This window comes from Haematobia irritans, chromosome 1 (assembly GCF_050003625.1).
Source record: "Haematobia irritans isolate KBUSLIRL chromosome 1, ASM5000362v1, whole genome shotgun sequence".
Lineage (NCBI taxonomy): Eukaryota > Metazoa > Arthropoda > Insecta > Diptera > Muscidae > Haematobia > Haematobia irritans.
This window is the reverse complement of record NC_134397.1, coordinates 71,861,106-71,881,796: the sequence shown is the minus strand read 5'-3', so window position 1 is coordinate 71,881,796 and position 20,691 is coordinate 71,861,106. Positions and strand designations below refer to the sequence as shown.

General features: G+C 31.5%; 1 protein-coding gene across 1 annotated transcript in view; it reads left to right on the top strand.

Moving 5' to 3' along the window:
• The window catches only part of LOC142221156 (uncharacterized), an 85,490-nt gene extending 65,866 nt beyond the window's left edge, over positions 1-19,624 (top strand). Inside the window, exons 2-6 of the mRNA XM_075290736.1 lie at positions 14,748-14,841; positions 15,147-15,228; positions 15,341-16,618; positions 16,690-16,767; positions 16,845-19,624. Of these exons, the coding sequence (XP_075146851.1) occupies positions 14,748-14,841; positions 15,147-15,228; positions 15,341-16,618; positions 16,690-16,767; positions 16,845-18,227 (2,915 nt within the window). The 3' untranslated portion in view covers positions 18,228-19,624. The remainder of the gene's footprint in view (positions 1-14,747; positions 14,842-15,146; positions 15,229-15,340; positions 16,619-16,689; positions 16,768-16,844) is intronic.
• Positions 19,625-20,691: the final 1,067 nt, after the last annotated feature.

The window sequence follows — 20,691 nt, the reverse complement described above, 5'->3', positions numbered from 1 at the left end:
CATCAGCATACCATCAATTTTTACCAATGGACCAAGGTGGCACAAAGCGAGACAGGCTTAAGACCCTAGCAGTCAAAGCTTACAATTATATTTATAATTTTATTGTAAATGTAATTAATAAATAAATAAACAAAACCATTGACCTGTGCTATCTTTAATTTTGTAAGGGCGGCGCTAATAATTATCTGAGCTATCTGCCTGAAAATGATTCATTTTGGCTTCATCTGACCATATATAGCATTTCAAGTCTTCCAGGCTTCAACATTTTTGCTCCTTGTAAAACTTTAGACAAGTATTCACAGTATTTTCCACACTGCAGTTTTTTGTTTGTTACATAGCATATACCAATACATAGACCAATATATATATGCGTCCGGTGTGCTTTATGTCTTAATTGACATAGGGACTAAATATGAGGTCCTTTTATATTAAGATTTAAGTAGAAAAATCTTAATAATATTCTATTGAGATTGATGTCCATTATCCTGTCTGTTGCCATAACCAAACACTCCATCCTCATAAAGAAAATGATATCGAACTTAACGATCGTTAATAAAATCAAAAAGAACGTGCATTGTTTTCTTAACAAACCAAATACGTCACGCATTTGGACTTTGTTATATTGAAAATGGCAGAATGATAAGCAGTTAGCAACAAACAAAAATAAATGGTATTTGCAATGTGATTGAGGAAGAACAAAGAACAATGGAACTCTCATACAATCTCAATGGACACAAAATAATGACAAGGTAAACTGGAAGCTACTAACACCTTTGCACGCAAGATCTCAACTCATTCAAAATATGAAGAAGAACACCGTGTCATTCATATGTGAAACAACAACAAACAATAACAACAATGCTTAGAATATGTCTAAGAAGAAGAACACCAAATCAACAACAACAAACAAATGGGGATCATAAACAACAACAACAACAAGAATATGTCTAAGATTGCCTTTCTTTAAAAAACCAACAGACATCCATAACAATTGCCAATGGTCATGGCGATGATGATGGTCGTCTATTACTTTGGCTGCATGTCTGTCCATATTTCTCTTAGTCCCAAGCTGAAGCCAGATACGGATAATTCTGTTATGGCTGATGATTTTAGAATTTACGTTTTCTTTTACCAAAACTGGGTCAAAAGAGAAACTAACGGTAACTGACGTATAACAACATTACTCTAGACAAACATACTCACTCAATCTCTCACTCTTTCTCTCGTTTAGATCACAAGAGGAAGAATAAGAAGTATGCGAAACATACATATGTTGTCGTATGGCGCTAAAGGCATTTTTTTGAAATTATTCTATTCTTTTAATTCTATTTTTTTTTTCACAAAACGACATTTTCTTTAACAAGAGAAAAATAGAATTATACCTCACATGTTAGGAAAACAAAAATATATTCAACGATATTTAAGATAATACAGAAGATTACAAATTACACAAAAGACAAAAGACTAAAAATATCACTCTTAAAAAAAAATTTAAAAATATTTCAACTGAAATAAATATAAATAATAATTATACAACAAATAAATATATAATTTATTGCTTCAACAAGAACTCTTATAAAAAAAATTATTTAATTTAAAAAGTTTTTGCTAGTTTTGCGATCACACTCGATTAAATTTTGAATTGAATCAATTAAATTACACAAAAAAAATATCACAAAAACATCATTGCCTTTTTCTATCAAAATCTATTACATATTGAATTCAATCAATTAAATTACACAAAAAAAAACAAAAATATCACTCTTGAATAATTAAAAATATTTCAACTGAAATAATTATAAATAACAATAACACAATAAATAATAATAATTATACAATAAATTAATAGATTATTTATTTCTTCATTAAGAACTCTTATAAAAAAATTATTTAATTTAAAAAATTTTTGCTAGTTTTGCGATCACACTCGATTAAATTTTGAATTGAATCAATTAAATTACACAAAAAAAATATCACTCTTGAATAATTAAAAAATATTTCAACTGAAATAATTATAAATAACAATAACACAATAAATAATTTATTGCTTCAATATATATATTAAATAAAAAAACAAAAATTATTTAAACTGAAATAATTGTTTAAAAAAATATTGCCTTAATTAAAAAAGTTTTTGTGAGTTTTGCGATTAAATTATAAATAATAATTATAATACAATAAATAATTTGTTGTTTCAATAATACGAACAAAGTGTCTTTTGAAAACAAAAATCGGATTAAAACCCGGACTTTGCATGGTCTAGCATGTTTTTTATTTCTAATTAATTATGTGATTGATACTACCATTGATACTAACATCTTTGATTCAGAAAAAAATCTGGGCATGATAAAAATGAAAGCATGCACGTTCAGAATTTTTAATTTTTTGGCTATAAACCCTTTTGCTTTAGTGACACTTCTAACACACCTAGGGATACTCTGGACTAGGGCCTCGATGTGTTACTATGGATTATTTCACTACTCCCATTGAGTTCGGGATCAAAGCTCTTTCAAGGAAATTGATGCTCTATCAAACTGTAGAAAGTGTCTTTTGAAAAAAATCGGATTAAGATTCGGGCTTAGCCCTGAACATTGTATGGTCAAAATTTTGTTATTGTTTGATTATAACTTCTTCACTACCTTTACTGTATGTTTTGGATTCCACTCCTGTATGCACTATGGTTTACAAAAAAACGAGTAAATTATTCTTTAGCATGTGGAGTTAATCTTCCATTTTAATGATACCATGGATTTTTACAAATGAGCCAAGATGTCACCAAGAGAAATAAGTCCAAAACAATAAGTTTCCCGTATTTTATTGGGTAAATTGTCCTCTAGAATGCAGAGGTAATTTTTCATCAGCATACCATCAATTTTTACCAATGGACCAAGGTGGCACAAAGCGAGACAGGCTTAAGACCCTAGCAGTCAAAGCTTACAATTATATTTATAATTTTATTGTAAATGTAATTAATAAATAAATAAACAAAACCATTGACCTGTGCTATCTTTAATTTTGTAAGGGCGGCGCTAATAATTATCTGAGCTATCTGCCTGAAAATGATTCATTTTGGCTTCATCTGACCATATATAGCATTTCAAGTCTTCCAGGCTTCAACATTTTTGCTCCTTGTAAAACTTTAGACAAGTATTCACAGTATTTTCCACACTGCAGTTTTTTGTTTGTTACATAGCATATACCAATACATAGACCAATATATATATGCGTCCGGTGTGCTTTATGTCTTAATTGACATAGGGACTAAATATGAGGTCCTTTTATATTAAGATTTAAGTAGAAAAATCTTAATAATATTCTATTGAGATTGATGTCCATTATCCTGTCTGTTGCCATAACCAAACACTCCATCCTCATAAAGAAAATGATATCGAACTTAACGATCGTTAATAAAATCAAAAAGAACGTGCATTGTTTTCTTAACAAACCAAATACGTCACGCATTTGGACTTTGTTATATTGAAAATGGCAGAATGATAAGCAGTTAGCAACAAACAAAAATAAATGGTATTTGCAATGTGATTGAGGAAGAACAAAGAACAATGGAACTCTCATACAATCTCAATGGACACAAAATAATGACAAGGTAAACTGGAAGCTACTAACACCTTTGCACGCAAGATCTCAACTCATTCAAAATATGAAGAAGAACACCGTGTCATTCATATGTGAAACAACAACAAACAATAACAACAATGCTTAGAATATGTCTAAGAAGAAGAACACCAAATCAACAACAACAAACAAATGGGGATCATAAACAACAACAACAACAAGAATATGTCTAAGATTGCCTTTCTTTAAAAAACCAACAGACATCCATAACAATTGCCAATGGTCATGGCGATGATGATGGTCGTCTATTACTTTGGCTGCATGTCTGTCCATATTTCTCTTAGTCCCAAGCTGAAGCCAGATACGGATAATTCTGTTATGGCTGATGATTTTAGAATTTACGTTTTCTTTTACCAAAACTGGGTCAAAAGAGAAACTAACGGTAACTGACGTATAACAACATTACTCTAGACAAACATACTCACTCAATCTCTCACTCTTTCTCTCGTTTAGATCACAAGAGGAAGAATAAGAAGTATGCGAAACATACATATGTTGTTGAGAAGGGAGGGAGAGTAGGAGAGATTGTAAAAAAGAGAAATAAATGCATGAAGCTTTGGTACAGCAATGATGCTACATTTCACAGAAAAAAAGAAAATGTTGGGAACATAAGAAAGAAGCAAAAAACCAGCAATGGTTTAAGCCCAACTTTAAAGGAGGATACAAACAGCTTTATTGGAATTGCCTACAGTGGGCTTGTAAATGGAAAGAAAGGCCTATAGAAAACAGAAGACTCAAAAAAAAGAAGTGAATGTGTTTTTTTCTTTCAATGAACAGAAGTGGCAAACCAGAAACATGACTTGAAAGAAGATATTTGGTATGCCTTTTCTCCTCTTCTTGCTGTTGTTGTTTTTTTTTCTAGTCACAAATCTTTGTTTTGTCTTGCCAGGCAAGCATCTAGCCAACAGCACCATGTTAACATCATCGTCGTCATACCAATGAAAAGACATGGAAAGAAGTTTTGTTTTTCTTTTACCATAAATTTTAATTGCTTGGGAATGTTGCAACGTAAACAACACTCAAGTAACGATGACAACGACCAAAGAAAAAGGAATGGAATAAGAAACTCGTCAGCAATAATAATAATGACAACAACAACAAAAACGATAAGACCAAATAACTACCACAACGGTCATCAAGACTTGTCGAAAAGAAAGTGAAATTTTTTCCAATGGATTTGTATATAAGACCACAATGGACTTGAAAGATAACATCGTTTATATAAATTCACTCTTATATACACACAGGCATACACAAGCGCCCATAGACACACACAGGTGACGCTTAGGTGGGTTTACACGATGATTTTGGTATGGCACATTTGTAGGTACTTTAGCATTGGGTTGATCGATATACATATGTATAGGTATTTAAGAAATCAAACATTTATGTGTCAATACTTCTATTTCTTTATTATTCCGAGTGGTTAACACATATACATGAGTCCATTACAATTTTTGGTAAAACAAAAAAAAAACAAAAATAAAAATAAAAAAAGTTACTTTTTTCCCTCCCTCTACTTTCTTGAATTATGTATTCATGTGGGCTTTTTGACGAAATACCTCTCGATAATGTTTCTTTTTGTTTAGCTTTTTGTAACATAGAGGCTATTGTTTATTACTTACTGGTCTAGTAATTTGCACATTATTCCACAATAGTTGGTCATGGTTTTCTTTCTCCTCCTCCTCCTCTTTCTCCCTCGCCGTCTTTCTTCTTCGTTCCCTGAGCTTTTTTTCGTTTTCTTTTCAAAAATAATAATCTTTAATCATTCAACTACCAAACAACCATCTACCCATCCATCATATATGGATGTTCGCATTTTCGATTTCTATGGCTTATGTAATGGTCAAGCATACTTGGCCAAAAAAACAAAAAAAAAAAACGATAATGTTGGGCTATCTCACTTGTCTCAGATTCCAAATAGTTCAACAATAATGGAAATGTGTAAAATTGCGGAGACGCATAGTTCGTACTTGGCAATAAAAAGCCAGTGGCCTTACCATTGAGCTTAGCAAAGAATGGGCCAGTACTCATTGAGAAGAGGAAAGTTTACCATTTGTGGTATAACAATGCAGTGTACATGAATCTGTAACAGCAGGCAATCACCAGACCTAACCTATTTAAAGTCTTATTTAATTTTTTGGAACACTTGCGACGACTTTTTATGTTCCAAAAATCGAAATTTCATTCGTTTTGCAAAAAGACTTTAACTATCTACTTTTAAACTAAATTGCTTTGGCAACCCTGGTGCTAATAAGAAAGGGAGGAACACTTCCCACAACTTTTCATGTTCCAATAATCGAATTTTCATTCTTTTTGCAAAACGAATCTAACTATCTACTTTCTTACTAAATTGCTTTGGCAACCCTGGGCCAAAAAGAGAGAGAGAGACTATTTAGAATGGTAGCTGTGAAGACCATAGACATTATAATACATAGATGATCCACTATTCTTTGTCAGTTGCAAACATTAATTTTCTGACATTTCGTTTTGATTTTTTCGTAAAGAGTCAGTCCCAAACATTAATTTTCGTGCATTTGCTTTTGTGTTGTTCGTAAAGAGCAATGCTGCTCAAAATTACTTTCGTATTTTCGCGGTTTTGGTCACAATTTTTTGTTCAAATATGAACTTTTAATATATTATTTTTTTATAAATCCTCTGGTGCATCATAAACGTTCTAATTTTGTGTAAAATTAGCAAACTACAAAAAGGAAAACGAAAGAGAATGTAAGCGTGCTCTTATTTTTCTCGTTTATTCTTAATCTTCGGAACTGTCAAACATAGTTTGACACCCATGGCTCATCTATATGTATTATAAGGTCTATGGTGAAGACTATCATATAAAAAATCAAAATGATAGCATAAATTATTGAGTAGATTGAGTTTTTTTGATTTTTTTGACATAGTTGGATTTGGAAAAATCTTTCTATGATATTTCTAAAAATATCTGGAAAATTTCCCCATGACCACCAGCGCATCCCAAATCATGCCGAATTCAAATCGACAATATATACTAACATCTACATGGTAAATGTGAAATCCATCCATCAGCAGAAATTCCCCCGAATGATAAGATATGCAGTACACAAACTATCAAATATTTATTGTTATCTTGTAAACCATGTAATTTGAACAAATATTTATATATTTTGAGTTTCAAGATTTCTTTGAACTGTAGCCACAACTACCACCACAATGACTTTGGGTTACAATGAACTCTAAAAATTCATAAACTATCGCGAAATCAAAATGAACACACATTACAGCAATAATCATAGCCATGATAATGGATAAAATAGTCACTGGAAAATAGACAAAGATGGGGGATAGGGGGTACTGGTTTATAGCATAATCCCAAAGACCAGCAGTGAATGTTGTTGCCATTGTTGGATGTTGGAAAATTTCTACGATGATGATGATGATGATGATAATCAGTAATACAAACTGCAATATAATAATCATTCGGAATTGCCAAAGCATATCAAGACTAAGATGAAGTACCAGCGTCATTAACTCATTCGTCAAATAGAAAAATGTCTTACAAAATTCCATGTGAATAAGAAAAATATATCTTTTATATCTTATTATATTTTTTTAAACTTTCCTAAATACATTACACATAAAAGAAACCTATCTGTTTTGAGCATGACCAGGGACTCTCTTTAGATTTCTCTAATTCTTCTAATCGACAAAAAAAATATCACAAATATCATAACATTTTAGAATTAGTTTAGACTTTTTCGAATCGGCTGCCTTTGAACGAATTATGGCCTTTAAGCGACCGAAAAAGTCATCACACGCTGTATTTTGGCCCATTCCCGGTAAGGCGCTGTCTTCAAACGTTGTCGATCGTTTGGTATTTTTCAGTGCCAACCTTACTCTACAAAAATGATCCAGGCACAAAACTCCAATGGATTGGTATCCAGATCCGAAAATAGTTCATTGGATGTATACGGCAGTGGTTAGACCTATAATGCAATATGGTGTTGTGGTTTGGTGGTCGACACTTCAGCAGCCGGCAATTGGATGTAAAAGTGGGTTTCGGAGACCTGGAACTTAAAACAACGAAAAGTATTTTTCAGGTTGAAATACTAGCATTAAAGGAGGTGGCAATGTTCCAACAAATGTTGGCATAAACCTGCAATAAAATCCTTGAACTTAGTGTTTTTTATTTCGGTCATAGATTGCCGAAATTTCTCTCAAAGAGGTGGCTAATTAGTTTAATATTCACCTAATATGGGTGCTTGGCCATAGGAACATACCAGGAAACTGCGAAGCGGATGAGTTAGCAAGGCTAGGAACTACCTTACATAATCCAGGGGAACTAGAATCTTTTGGTATGCTTGCATACTACGAGAGAGCAAGAGCAATTCAAATAGACCAAATTCTCCAGAATTCAGAATAAATATTCAAATATTCCCCCCACAACAGTTCCTAGGTTAATTTGTGGTTGTTATTGTTTTACAACTTTTTGTTGTGAAATTCATCAAACACATAAATATTCTGTATATTTTTTTCGATCCGAAAACCTAAGATACTTGAGAGCCGAAACGAACTGCAGGGCATTGTGTTTGTAGTGACATCTAGCGCAATGACAAAGCAGTGTATCAAAATGAATATTTATTGTGGCTTCTTGACTATATTGTCCGTTTTCGTTTCTCCTGGACAGTGGTGACTTGAAAATAAATATTGACAGAAAAGCAATTTTCACTCCTCTCTACAGCCTTGACCATTGCTCTCTCAATAAAAGATAGCAGGGTTAACTTTTTTTTTAGAACGACATTGTTGTCAATATTTGTGATAAAATTTCCTCTGGTTATTAGTGTTCTAAAGTTTTGTTATCTAACATAACTTTGTAGATCCTACAGCTACCAAAAGCTATTTCATTTTTTCTCTGAGTGTAATAATACATAGTACGCCTTTCTTTTTTAAGCTCATTGTATTTAAGATTATATACAAACCATTTACTCTCACACACTCACACATACACACATCTGCATTAATGACTATGTAACCTAAAGCCAGAAGCCCGTTATGTATAGACATCCCAAACAACATTCAGTCGTACTAGGTACATAATTCCTCTACTTTTGAAGAATTCATTAGCAACCCGACACGGTACACACGGTTATAAACACTAAAGAAAAAAAAATCAGCAACAACAAAAGCATGAAAACTTAAAAGATTTCACTTTCGCTCATGACGTTGCTGTTTGTGCTTTTTTTGTTGTCGTTGTTGTTGAGGATTGCTAGCACAACGCGTATAGTAATCTATGGTGACGCGCACCAATGTTGTTTACTTGAAATTGGTTTCTTTTTCTACATTTCACACCATGTCATGTCATGAGCATATAAGAAGATGGCCAGAGGATTGGCGGAGCACATGCGCGTATTTCGGAAATATTTTTCTGGTTTTCTTAAAGTCGCTGTTTTTTCTTCTTCTTCACATTTCTTTCTTTCTTTCATCGAATCGGAAAGTCTATCTTGCTAAACTAACTTTGTCTGCTGCAGCATCATCTTACAAAAGTTACAAATATTAGTTGAGATGGATGGTATATTCGTACGTTGACTGATGAAGCATAAATTAACGAAACCAAGAAGACGTTACAATCACGGTTGCCACTCGAGCTAAAAATAATCTACCAAAATTTGGAGGAAATTTAACAAAAACCTACAAAACACAAAATCTTATTAAAAAAATATTTCTATAGAAAATTTTATTTCTATGGAAAATTTTGTCAAAATTCTATTTCTATAGAAAATTTTATCAATATTTTATTTATATGGACAATTTTGTCAAAATTTTGTTTCTATAGAAAATTTTGTCAAAATTTTATTTCTATAGAAAATTTTGTCAAAATTTTATTTCTATAGAAAATTTTGTCAAAATTTTATTTCTATAGAAAATTTTGTCAAAATTTTATTTCTATAGAAAATTTTGTCAAAATTTTATTTCTATAGAAAATTTTGTCAAAATTTTATTTCTATAGAAAATTTATGTCAAAATTTTATTTCTATAGAAAATTTTGTCAAAATATTAATTTTATACAAAATTTTGTCACAATTTTATTTCTCTGGAAATTTTGTCAAAATTTTTTTTCTATAGAAAATTTTGTCAAAATTTTATTTCTATAGGATTTTTTTTTTCTAAATTTTATTTCTATAGAATATATTGTCAAAATTTTTCTTCTAAAGAAAATTTTGTCAACATTTTATCAAACTTTTATTTCTATAGAAATTTTTTTTCAAAATTTTATTTCAATAGATTTTTTTCTATAGAAAATTTTGTCAAAATTTTATTTCTATGGAAAATTTTTTAAACATTTTATTTATATAGATTTTTTTTCACAATTTTATCTCTCTGGAAATTTTTGTCAAAATTTTATTTCTATAGAAAATGTTGTCAAAATTTTATTTCTATAGAAAATTTTGTTAATATTTTATTTCTATAGAAAATTTTGTCAAAATATTATTTCTGTAGAAAATTTTGTGAAAATTTTATTTCTATAGAAAATTTTGTCAAAATATTACTTCTATAGAAAATTTTGTCAAAATTTTATTTCTATAGAAAATTTTGTCAAAATGTTAACTCTATAGAAAATTTTGTCAAAATTTTATTTCTATAGAAAATTTTGTCAAAATGTTAACTCTATAGAAAATTTTGTCAAAATGTTAATTCTATTGAAAATTTTGTCAAAATATTATTTCTATAGAAAATTTTGTCAAAATTTTATTTCTATAGAAAATTTTGTCAAAATATTATTTCTATAGAAAATTTTGTCAAAATTTTATTTCTATAGAAAATTTTATTTCTATAGAAAATTTTGTCAAAATATTACTTCTATAGAAAATTTTGTCAAAATTTTATTTCTATAGAAAATTTTGTCAAAATGTTAACTCTATAGAAAATTTTGTCAAAATATTATTTCTATAGAAAATTTTGTCAAAATTTTATTTCTATAGAAAATTTTGTCAAAATATCATTTCTATAGAAAATTTTGTCAAAATTTTATTTCTATAGAAAATTTATCAAAATTTTATTTCTATAGAAAATTTTGTAAAAATTTTATTTCTATAGAAAATTTTGCCAAAATTTCATTTCTATAGAAAATTTTGTCAAAATGTTAATTCTATAGAAAATTTCCTCAAAATTTCATTTCTATAGAAAAGTTTGTCAAAATTTTATTTCTATAGAAAATTTTGTCAAAATGTTAATTCTATAGACAATTTTCTCAAAATTTTATTTCTATAGAAAATTTTGTCAAAATGTTAATTCTATAGAAAATTTTGTCAAAATATTATTTCTATAGAAAATTTTGTCAAAATTTTATTTCTATAGAAAATTTTGTCAAAATATTATTTCTATAGAAAATTTTGTCAAAATTTTATTTCTATAGAAAATTTTGTCAAAATGTTAATTCTATAGACAATTTTCTCAAAATTTTATTTCTATAGAAAATTTTGTCAAAATTTTATTTCTATAGGAAATTTTGTCAAAATTTTATTTCTATAGAAAATTTTGTCAAAATTTTATTTCCATAGAAAATTTTGTCAACATTTTATTTCTATAGAAAATTTATCAAAATTTTATTTCTATAGAAAATTTTGTAAAAATTTTATTTCTATAGAAAATTTTGCCAAAATTTTATTTCTATAGAAAATTTTGTCAAAATGTTAATTCTATAGAAAATTTTCTCAAAATTTTATTTCTATAGAAAAGTTTGTCAAAATTTTATTTCTATAGAAAATTTTGTTAATATTTTATTTCTATAGAAAATTTTGTCAAAATATTATTTCTGTAGAAAATTTTGTGAAAATTTTATTTCTATAGAAAATTTTGTCAAAATATTACTTCTATAGAAAATTTTGTCAAAATTTTATTTCTATAGAAAATTTTGTCAAAATGTTAATACTATAGAAAATTTTGTCAAAATGTTAATTCTATAGGAAATTTTGTCAAAATATTATTTCTATAGAAAATTTTGTCAAAATTTTATTTCTATAGAAAATTTTGTCAAAATATTATTTCTATAGAAAATTTTGTCAAAATTTTATTTCTATAGAAATTTTTGTCAAAATGTTAATTCTATAGACAATTTTCTCAAAATTTTATTTCTATAGAAAATTTTGTCAAAATGTTAATTCTATAGAAAATTTTGTCAAAATGTTATTTCTATATAAAATTTTGTCAAAATTTTATTTCTATAGAAAATTTTGTCAAAATTTTATTTCTATAGAAAATTTTGTCAAAATTATATCTTTAGAAAATTTGTTAAAATTTCATTTCTATAGAAAATTTTTTCAAAATGTTATTTCTATAATTTTTTTTTTTAATTTTATTTCTATAGAAAATTTTCTTCAAAATTTTATTTCTATAGAAAATTTTGTCAAAATTTTATTTCTATAGAAATTTTTCTCAAATTTTTTTTGTATAGAAAATCTTGTCAAAATTTTATTTCTATAAAAAATTTTGTTAAAATTTTATTTCTATAGAAAATTTTGTCAACATTTTATTTCTATAGAAAATTTTCTCAATTTATTTTTCCACTGGAGAAAATTTTACCAAAATTTTATTTCTATAGAATTCTACTAATCTACTAAACAATAAAAATCTACCATTTCTAGTAGAATTCTACCAACTGTGACAAGCGTGGTTACAATCCAATTGATCATCATCATTGCCAACTTGGCGACTATCAACTTCAGCCACATCCCACAGTAGTAACACTTGAAATCGATGCCATTTTTTGTGCAATATTTCTCATCTATTTTGATGGCATAGTTCATTATGGTATATTTCTCTAGGTGTGTGTATGTGTGAATATTTTCTCACACACACTCACCACGATAAACTACAAATCTTATTATTTTATTTAAAAAAATAACTCAAAACAATACCAAATATCTATTAACAAAAATTGTATATGTATCGCAATACCGGATTTTAGAGACAGCATACACGAGAAACCTAAAAACAAATTTAATGGAAATTAAAAACAATGGTCAACCATGTTGGCAAAATATCCCATTCATTAGGGAAGGTTAGTTTAAGCTTTCAGACAACAATAATTAAAGAAACATAAAATTTGGACAATAAAGAATGCTTTCGGCACTCAAACCTTTCATAACATTTAAACGACTTCGAGTAAAAAATTAAAAAAAAAAAAACTTTGTTATTTCCGTTTCCTTTTTGTTACGAAAGCGCCATCTATTGGCGTTTTATATAAGTGTGTTTTTAGATACTCAATATGTGTGAATTCCAATTATGTTTTAATGGTAATCGAATCACAAATGGTTGGGTTTATGGAGTATTTAGATTTGATGAATATTTGTCCAATAATAGGTATGTTCGCGTAAAGCAACAGCTAGAGAAAAACAGGGTATTTTCCTTTATTCGCAGAGAAGAAATTGAATTTCAGATCAAGGAACTTGAATAATTAAGTCATTGAAAATATCAGATACAAATCTATACAGGAAAAGTTTTCTCATACATATACGCCACGATAAACTAAAAAAAAATCTTATTATTTTATTTAAAAATTGCCTCAAAACAATACCAAATATCTATTAACAAAAATTGTATATGTATCGCAATACCGGATTTTAGAGACAGCATACACGAGAAACCTAAAAACAAATTTAATGGAAATTAAAGACAATGGTCAACCATGTTGGCAAAATATCCCATTCATTAGGCAAGGTTAGTTTAAGCTTTAAAGAAATAATTAAAGAAGCTTAAAATTTGGACAATAAAGAATGCTTTCGGCACTCATACCTTTCACAACTTTTAAATGAGTTTGAAATTTCCTTTTGTTACGAAAGCGCCATCTATTGTCGCTTTATATAAGTGTGTTTTTAGATACTCAATATGTGAGAATCTACAATTATGTTTTAGTGGTAATCGAATCACAAGTGGGTAATACCCTTTTCAAGGGTGTTAGAGAGTAGGAAATAGAAGAAGAAGAAAATTTTTCTGCTGCAAAGAAAACAAATGTCAACCGTATAGATGTCGCACAATGACCGCAGCTTTTTGGTATCACCAGCATTGCGGCCGAAGCGTTGTTTTGATAAATTAGAGAGAATCGCCGACTGCATGACATTAGAGAATATTCCCTTATGACTATCACCTACTACGGATACAGTTTCGCTTCACAGTTTCGTTATCTTGTATTTCATTCTCTCTGGGGGTGTTTACCTACAACAAAGGAACAATAATTATCGTCTTCTTAGCAGAGAAAAAAATGAACTTCGATTTAGAAAAATAATATAATAATAGTCTCTAAATACGAGGGTCCCCTTTTATATGTCGGGAATAAAGAACAAAAACAAATATTAATAAAAAATGCGTTATTGCTTTTTTCAATATTTCTTCTTCTATAAACTCTTGCATTGCCGAAGCACTTTTGTCACTCTGATTGAGGTAACTCAAAACCATGCATTCTGAACTAATCAATCGCTCCTTCAGGTTTCGAACAGTCGATTGCTGTTTATTTCCGGGCTCGTACGCCTAAATCCTCGATTCATCACCTGTCATGATACCTGACCTCGTGGAAATTCTTTTATCTTCAAATTACTCAAAATATACCAAGATCAACTTGATGTTGAACACTCGGAAGCCCCAGAATCTATAAATTAACTTTTGAGATATTGGTATATAAAGAATAATGTTAAAAAAATACATAAAATTCACAAAAAATGCATGAAATCTTTATTTGATTCGATAGAACAGTCCAAATAATTTAATTCAAATATTGACTGCGACTGTGCCTTAAATGGTCTATCCGCTGAGTCCAATGATATTTCGGTATATTAGTGTGTAAATATATCGATAGGCGAATCATATCCGATTCGAATGCCTTCGTTTGGCTAAAACATCCAACACAGCTGAATTTATAAAAAAAAATCAGCTGTTTTATCCCAGACGAAAGCTTTTGAAATTGGCTGTAATTTAAACAGGAACGAATTTAAATCTTGGAAATTTGTTATCGGTTACAAAAACACAGAATATTGAATTTCTTTCTAATGTCTCCAAATCCCATATATTTTATTTACATTCCTTTTATTTTTCCTACAATGATTAATTATATATTCTATACTTTCTTTCTTTCTTTATAGGGGAGGCTGAAAAAGTGAAATCCTTAATAAGATTAAGAGCCGAACTCTCACCACTCTTCACAGGCAAACGTAATGCCTCTAAATATGCATGGGCGTAAGTATAGTAGCCATCAAACATTTCTTCAATACGAGTAGTCCAAAAAAAAAACTTGATACAAATAACAACAATCATCACATTAAGTCCCCTAGAAGTTTCCATGAAAATTTCCCAGGCAATCTCTTCTTTGAAAACGATTATCGGTTATTTTTATAAAGACTTTATGGGGTATTTAGACGATGTGAACTAACTATTGCCAAAATTGTTTCACTCATCCATATATAACTCACCCATTTCACATACCCACACTTCTTCCCATTTCATATCTATTTCATGTTTGTCGCTGTAATCTGTGCAACCAGTGTCGTGGAACGTGAATTAAATGTTCCCTTGCCTTTGTCAAAGATAATCAAAAAATGGAACAATCTTTTACAGGAATACAAGGTCAGTTGGCTGTTATTGCCGAGTACATCATTGAAATTAACATTGCAATTAATTCCATTTGGTATTTTCCATTTTTTTTTCTCTTGTTTTTTATGTTTTCGTTTCTGCAAAGGCTATCAAAATGTCCGAAGAACCCAAACGTCGTGAATGGCCTTTTTTCACTCTTATGGATGTGTATTTCAGCGATCAGGTCAATGATCCCTCTTTGAGACTTTTCTCATCCACCAAAACCCTTAAGGAGACCATTGATGACAGTGTCTTTGAAGATGATCCCATTATAGCTTCGGCCATTGCAGCGGCCACCTCGGGTGCTTACATGAACATCGATGAGCTTATACGTCGTCAAAAGGAGAGAGCTGCCAATGAGAAGAAATTCTCAGCTATGAGCGATTACAAGTATGACATTAAGCCTATGCTGTCCAATAATAAATTCAATAATAGCGAGGCTATAAAGCTTTCCAAGAGCGTCGATGACTTGAGCATGCAACAATACAAAATTAAAGATGAGCTCTTGCGTCAACGCGAACAAGAGGCCCAGGAGAATTTGGCCAAATTGAAGCAGCAGGCCCGTCAACATCATCAGCAACAGCAACAACAGGCGGCTGCCCAGCAACAAGCTGTCCAACAGCAGCGTTTCATACAACAACATCAGCAAGCTGCCGCAGCAGCTGCAGCTCAACATCAAGCTGCTCAGCAACACCATGGCCATTTGATGCCACAGACGGCACCGACTCCACCGCCGCCACCGACACCTTCGAGCTTGCATGCAGCTTTGCAACAACAACAACAAAACATATTGCATCATCATCAGCAACAACAGCAGCAGCAACATCAGCAGCAGCAGCAGCAACAACACCAACAGCAGCAACAACAGTTGCAACAGGAACAACAACGTCGTCGCGAGCAACAAATGCATCATGCATCACCACATTCATCCACACCCCAAACATCGCCGACACAGCATCATCACAATGCCCATTCGCGTCAGGCCTCGCCACCAACTCCAAGTCCTTCGACTCCAACCACAGCTCAACAGATTCACTTGCAAACAGCTCAACATCAGGCCGCTCAACAACATTTGCAAAGTCAACAGCAGAAACAACCCTTCACCGATCCCAATACCATCGATCAGTACCTGCTTTCATGGAACAATTTCCATGGGAATATGTGTCGCGGTTTCCACTCCTTACAGAAGGATGAGAAAATGGTCGACGTTACCATTGCTGCTGGAGGGAAAATTTTCAAGGCTCACAAATTGGTATTGTCCGTTTGTAGTCCTTACTTTCAACAGATATTTCTGGAGAATCCATCAAGTCATCCGATATTGTTGATGGCTGATGTAGAAGCCAGTCATATGGCTGGCCTATTGGATTTCATGTACAGTGGACAGGTAAGAAGAGAAATGAGGTAGAGGAAGATATGCTTGGAAGACTAAAGTCTGATTGCTCTTCCCAATTACAGGTGAATGTTAAGTACGAAGATTTACCGGTATTTCTGAAGGTGGCAGAAGCTATGAAAATCAAAGGTTTACACACAGAGGTAAGTAGTGCACGAAGGAAGCCTACCTCGAGGAGCTCAACAGTCTGTGTAACTCTATTTTCCTATTTTCATTCCAGAAAAACATGGATGATGATAACAAGGACAGCTGCTCGACCAATGACAACGATTCTACTGCCGAATGCCACTTTGAACGCGGTACCCATAGTGTCAACATCACTGGACAAGGCTTTGAACCACGCAAATCTCTACTTGACTCACACACCTTGAATGGCATTGCAAGTCTCAACAATGGACGCGATTCACCCCAACAATTCTCCAGTTTCCGTGATCATATCAAATCCAAGGCTTCCTTGGCCGAAACCTTCATGAAGAACATCAGTCGCAATAACAATAACTCCATTACCACTAACTACAATCATGTCCCGGCCAGTATCAATAGCATTGGCGAGCCTCTAAACAAAGACAATTTCAGTCTTCTACAGGCCAGCAGTAAGAAACTCATGGACTCGGCCAGGAAACATCACAAATATTTGGCTAAACGCAAGATTCTTATGCACTACAACGATGAATTGAATGAGAAACGTCTTAAGGAATACGAACGCTATGGCATGGAACAACAGGATACCAACAACAATAACAATTCGGAACTATCCATTTCGGAATCTACGCCCATACCAGTGACACAGACCCATAATAATTTCAAAATACGGCTAATGGAGAATCACTTGAAAGCCAATCAGGAACAACTACAGAAGCAACAGGAAATGGAAATGGAAACCAATAGTAATCACCATCCCCAGACTAATGCCAACGTCGCCGCCGCCGCCGCCGCCACCGCTAACGATGATGAGGAAGAAGCTTTGAACCTAGTTCAAAATAATACCCATGAACAGTACCACAAGGGCCACAGTACCAGCACCAATAGAACAAGCGAATCAAGTGACAGTGTTATGGAAACGGAACATTTGGATGTGGATCAAACTTCGGAATCGGATGTGGCCAGTACCACCAATGTTGAGGTAGGCTCCCAAATACGCGATGAGGATGACATCAACAACAATAATACGGTCAAACAGGAATTCATGGAATTGGATGATAACAATAACAGCAATCTAAAGAATATAGCTTTGATCAACGCCATCAATCGTAATGTGGAGCACAGTAAAGTCCATGAGTATCCCAGGCATAATAACTTGGCGGCAAACGATGATACAGGACGAAGAACCCCTCAGACGGAATCGCACACGGAGACATCACAGCAGGCCAAACAGCATCATCATCATCACCATCATCATGAGAGCGAAGAGGATAACAACAACAATCATCTGCAATTGGACTTGAGTGCGGTAAAGAGTATAGCAACGGCAGAAATTCTATGCGGTCTCAAGAGTAAAGTTTTCAAAATGGAAGCCCTCGAAGCAAGTGAAAATTCACCAGCAACAGCAATTGAACGACAGCAAACCAATCGCACTCTAAGTGAGATTAAAAATGCCGATTGAGCAATATAGGGAGGGAGAGAGAGAGGGAGAACTCACTCAATTGCTCCATCGAGATGACGATCATTGCAGAGATGGAAAAAGAGAACATATGTTCTGCTGGCGAATGTAGTAGGCGCTCTCGCCACCACTCACCAAGCTTCCAATGTGGCTTTGTTTATTTTGTGCATTTGTTTTTTATGATTATTGATTTTTAATGAAAATATTTATCTATTATTATTATTTAAATAATCGTAGTTATTTATTTTTGTGTGTTTTTTTACATATAAATATCCTAACTATAGAACCTGACCTAGTTTTAGAGCAAAAGCGAAAAAGCAAAAAAGAAAAAAAAAAACACCACGATATTTACCAACATTTGAACAAAACTTAGGAATTTTGAACAAATACGAAAATTATGATCTTTATTTTTTTGTTAAGTTAAACAAGAAGAATTCCTACAAATCCGGGATCTTCGGCAAATACATTTGGTAACATCCAGAATTATTAGCATATACATATTTACATTTAATAATATTTATTCAACATGTTTCATAACTATATATAATTTTAATTTCACTTGAACCACTTGTGCTGCATCATCAACTTGCCAGCTCTCATAGATATTTCGAATCAAGGCATCCTCATATGTATATCCATAATACATATCCCCTTTCCATCATAGGATTAGGGTATATATTCTTCTTATTCATGGCAAATCCCTGGTTTCCAGCAATCATTCACAATAGCTATAAAAATATACAACATTCATTGGAAAATTATCCATTTTGGACCCAAACAGTGTGTAAGATATCGTGTATTAAAAAGCCAGCAATGTTAAAAAGAAGGAGAAAGCAAATGCAATACCAATTAAATCTTTACTGTTTGGCAACTCTAAAATGTGCGAACGGTTTTCAATTTTGTTGGAAGCCGACGAATTTTACAAATGGTCATTCAATCATTATCCATTTCTTATACAAACAATAATTGTTGTTTTCCACTGTTTTTTCATATGTCTGTCCGTTTCCTCCAAAAGAAAAAATATTTATTATTATTTTAGTTTTATAGGTCCTTTAATGTTAATATTATATAAAAATTATATACATATATATTTAGCAATAATGTTTATTTTTTGAATGAAATCCGTCAAAATTGTCCACGTGATTTTGTTGTGTTTTTTTTTTTTTTTCTTAGATTTATTCCTTTACATCTCTGTTTTTGGTAGTGCAACAAAAAAAGTAATTAATTAAGTACCCATACAACTATTTGGATTTTGTAAAAATCTTTGTAGTTTTTTTTTTTAATGACAAATATTATTTCATGTTATTTTATATTATTTTTGGATTTACTTTATACATACTACATACTTTTCTTTTTTTGCATAAAAATAAAGAAAATTTTACTTTAATTTTGATAAAAATTTGTGAAAATTTTGTAATTTATTGGGTCTGTTCGCTAAGTTTTTCATACAAAACAAGTAAGTAACGTCTAAAGTCGTGCGGGATCGACTATATTATACCCTTCACCACTATGTAGACCAACATTACCATCTCAACTACGTCAAATTTGCTGGGAGCTATATAAAAGTTTGCATATGGGAAATATGAAGCGAAGAAATTTTAATGCATTGTACAAAAGAGCTTTTATGATTTATCAGGTAATACATATGTATTCGAGATATAGGACAATTTAAGTAATATTTTGAATTTTTGTTACTCAGCAGTGGCGACTTTACAAGGATAATGGTTAGATATCGCCAAGATATGTGGTCAAGTGTGGATTGTGATATATTATTTGGTCAAGTCGGGCGACTGGGAGCCTTATTTAAAACTCAACCGTTCTGTGGAAATTCATGACAGAATTTTCTGTAAAATGTGGGAATTTTAGCCATATTTGTATAAACCGGAAGAATGAATATATGGAGGCTTTATCTAAATCAGAACCACATTAGAATTAAATTGACACACTTAAATATCATATTAAATATATCCTCTGTGAACTATATATAATCTGAACCGATAAAATTTGACATGCATAGTTAGAATAATAATTCTGCTATCTCTGGCAAATTTCACCTAAATAGCAGTATAACTTTGGCCCCCGTGGTCATATGAATGTAAATCGGACGAAAGATATACATACGGGAGCTATATCTATTCTAGCTATTTCTAAATCTGAACCGATTTCAATCAAATTTGCCAAACATTGTTACAATGTCAATTCTACTCTCTGTGTTACACTTACCGATACTATTCTACCAAATTTGGTACACTTATCGATACTAACGTACTCCTTGTGCAAAGTTTTAAACAAGTCAGGGCAAAACTCTGGCTTTGGAAGCCATATAAGACCTCTGGCTTTTTAAGCCATATAAGTGCAAATCGGACGAAATATCTATATATCGGAGCTATATCTAAATCTGAACCGAATTCAACCAAATTTGGTACACTTACCGATACTATTAAACGTACTCCTTGTGCAAGTCAGA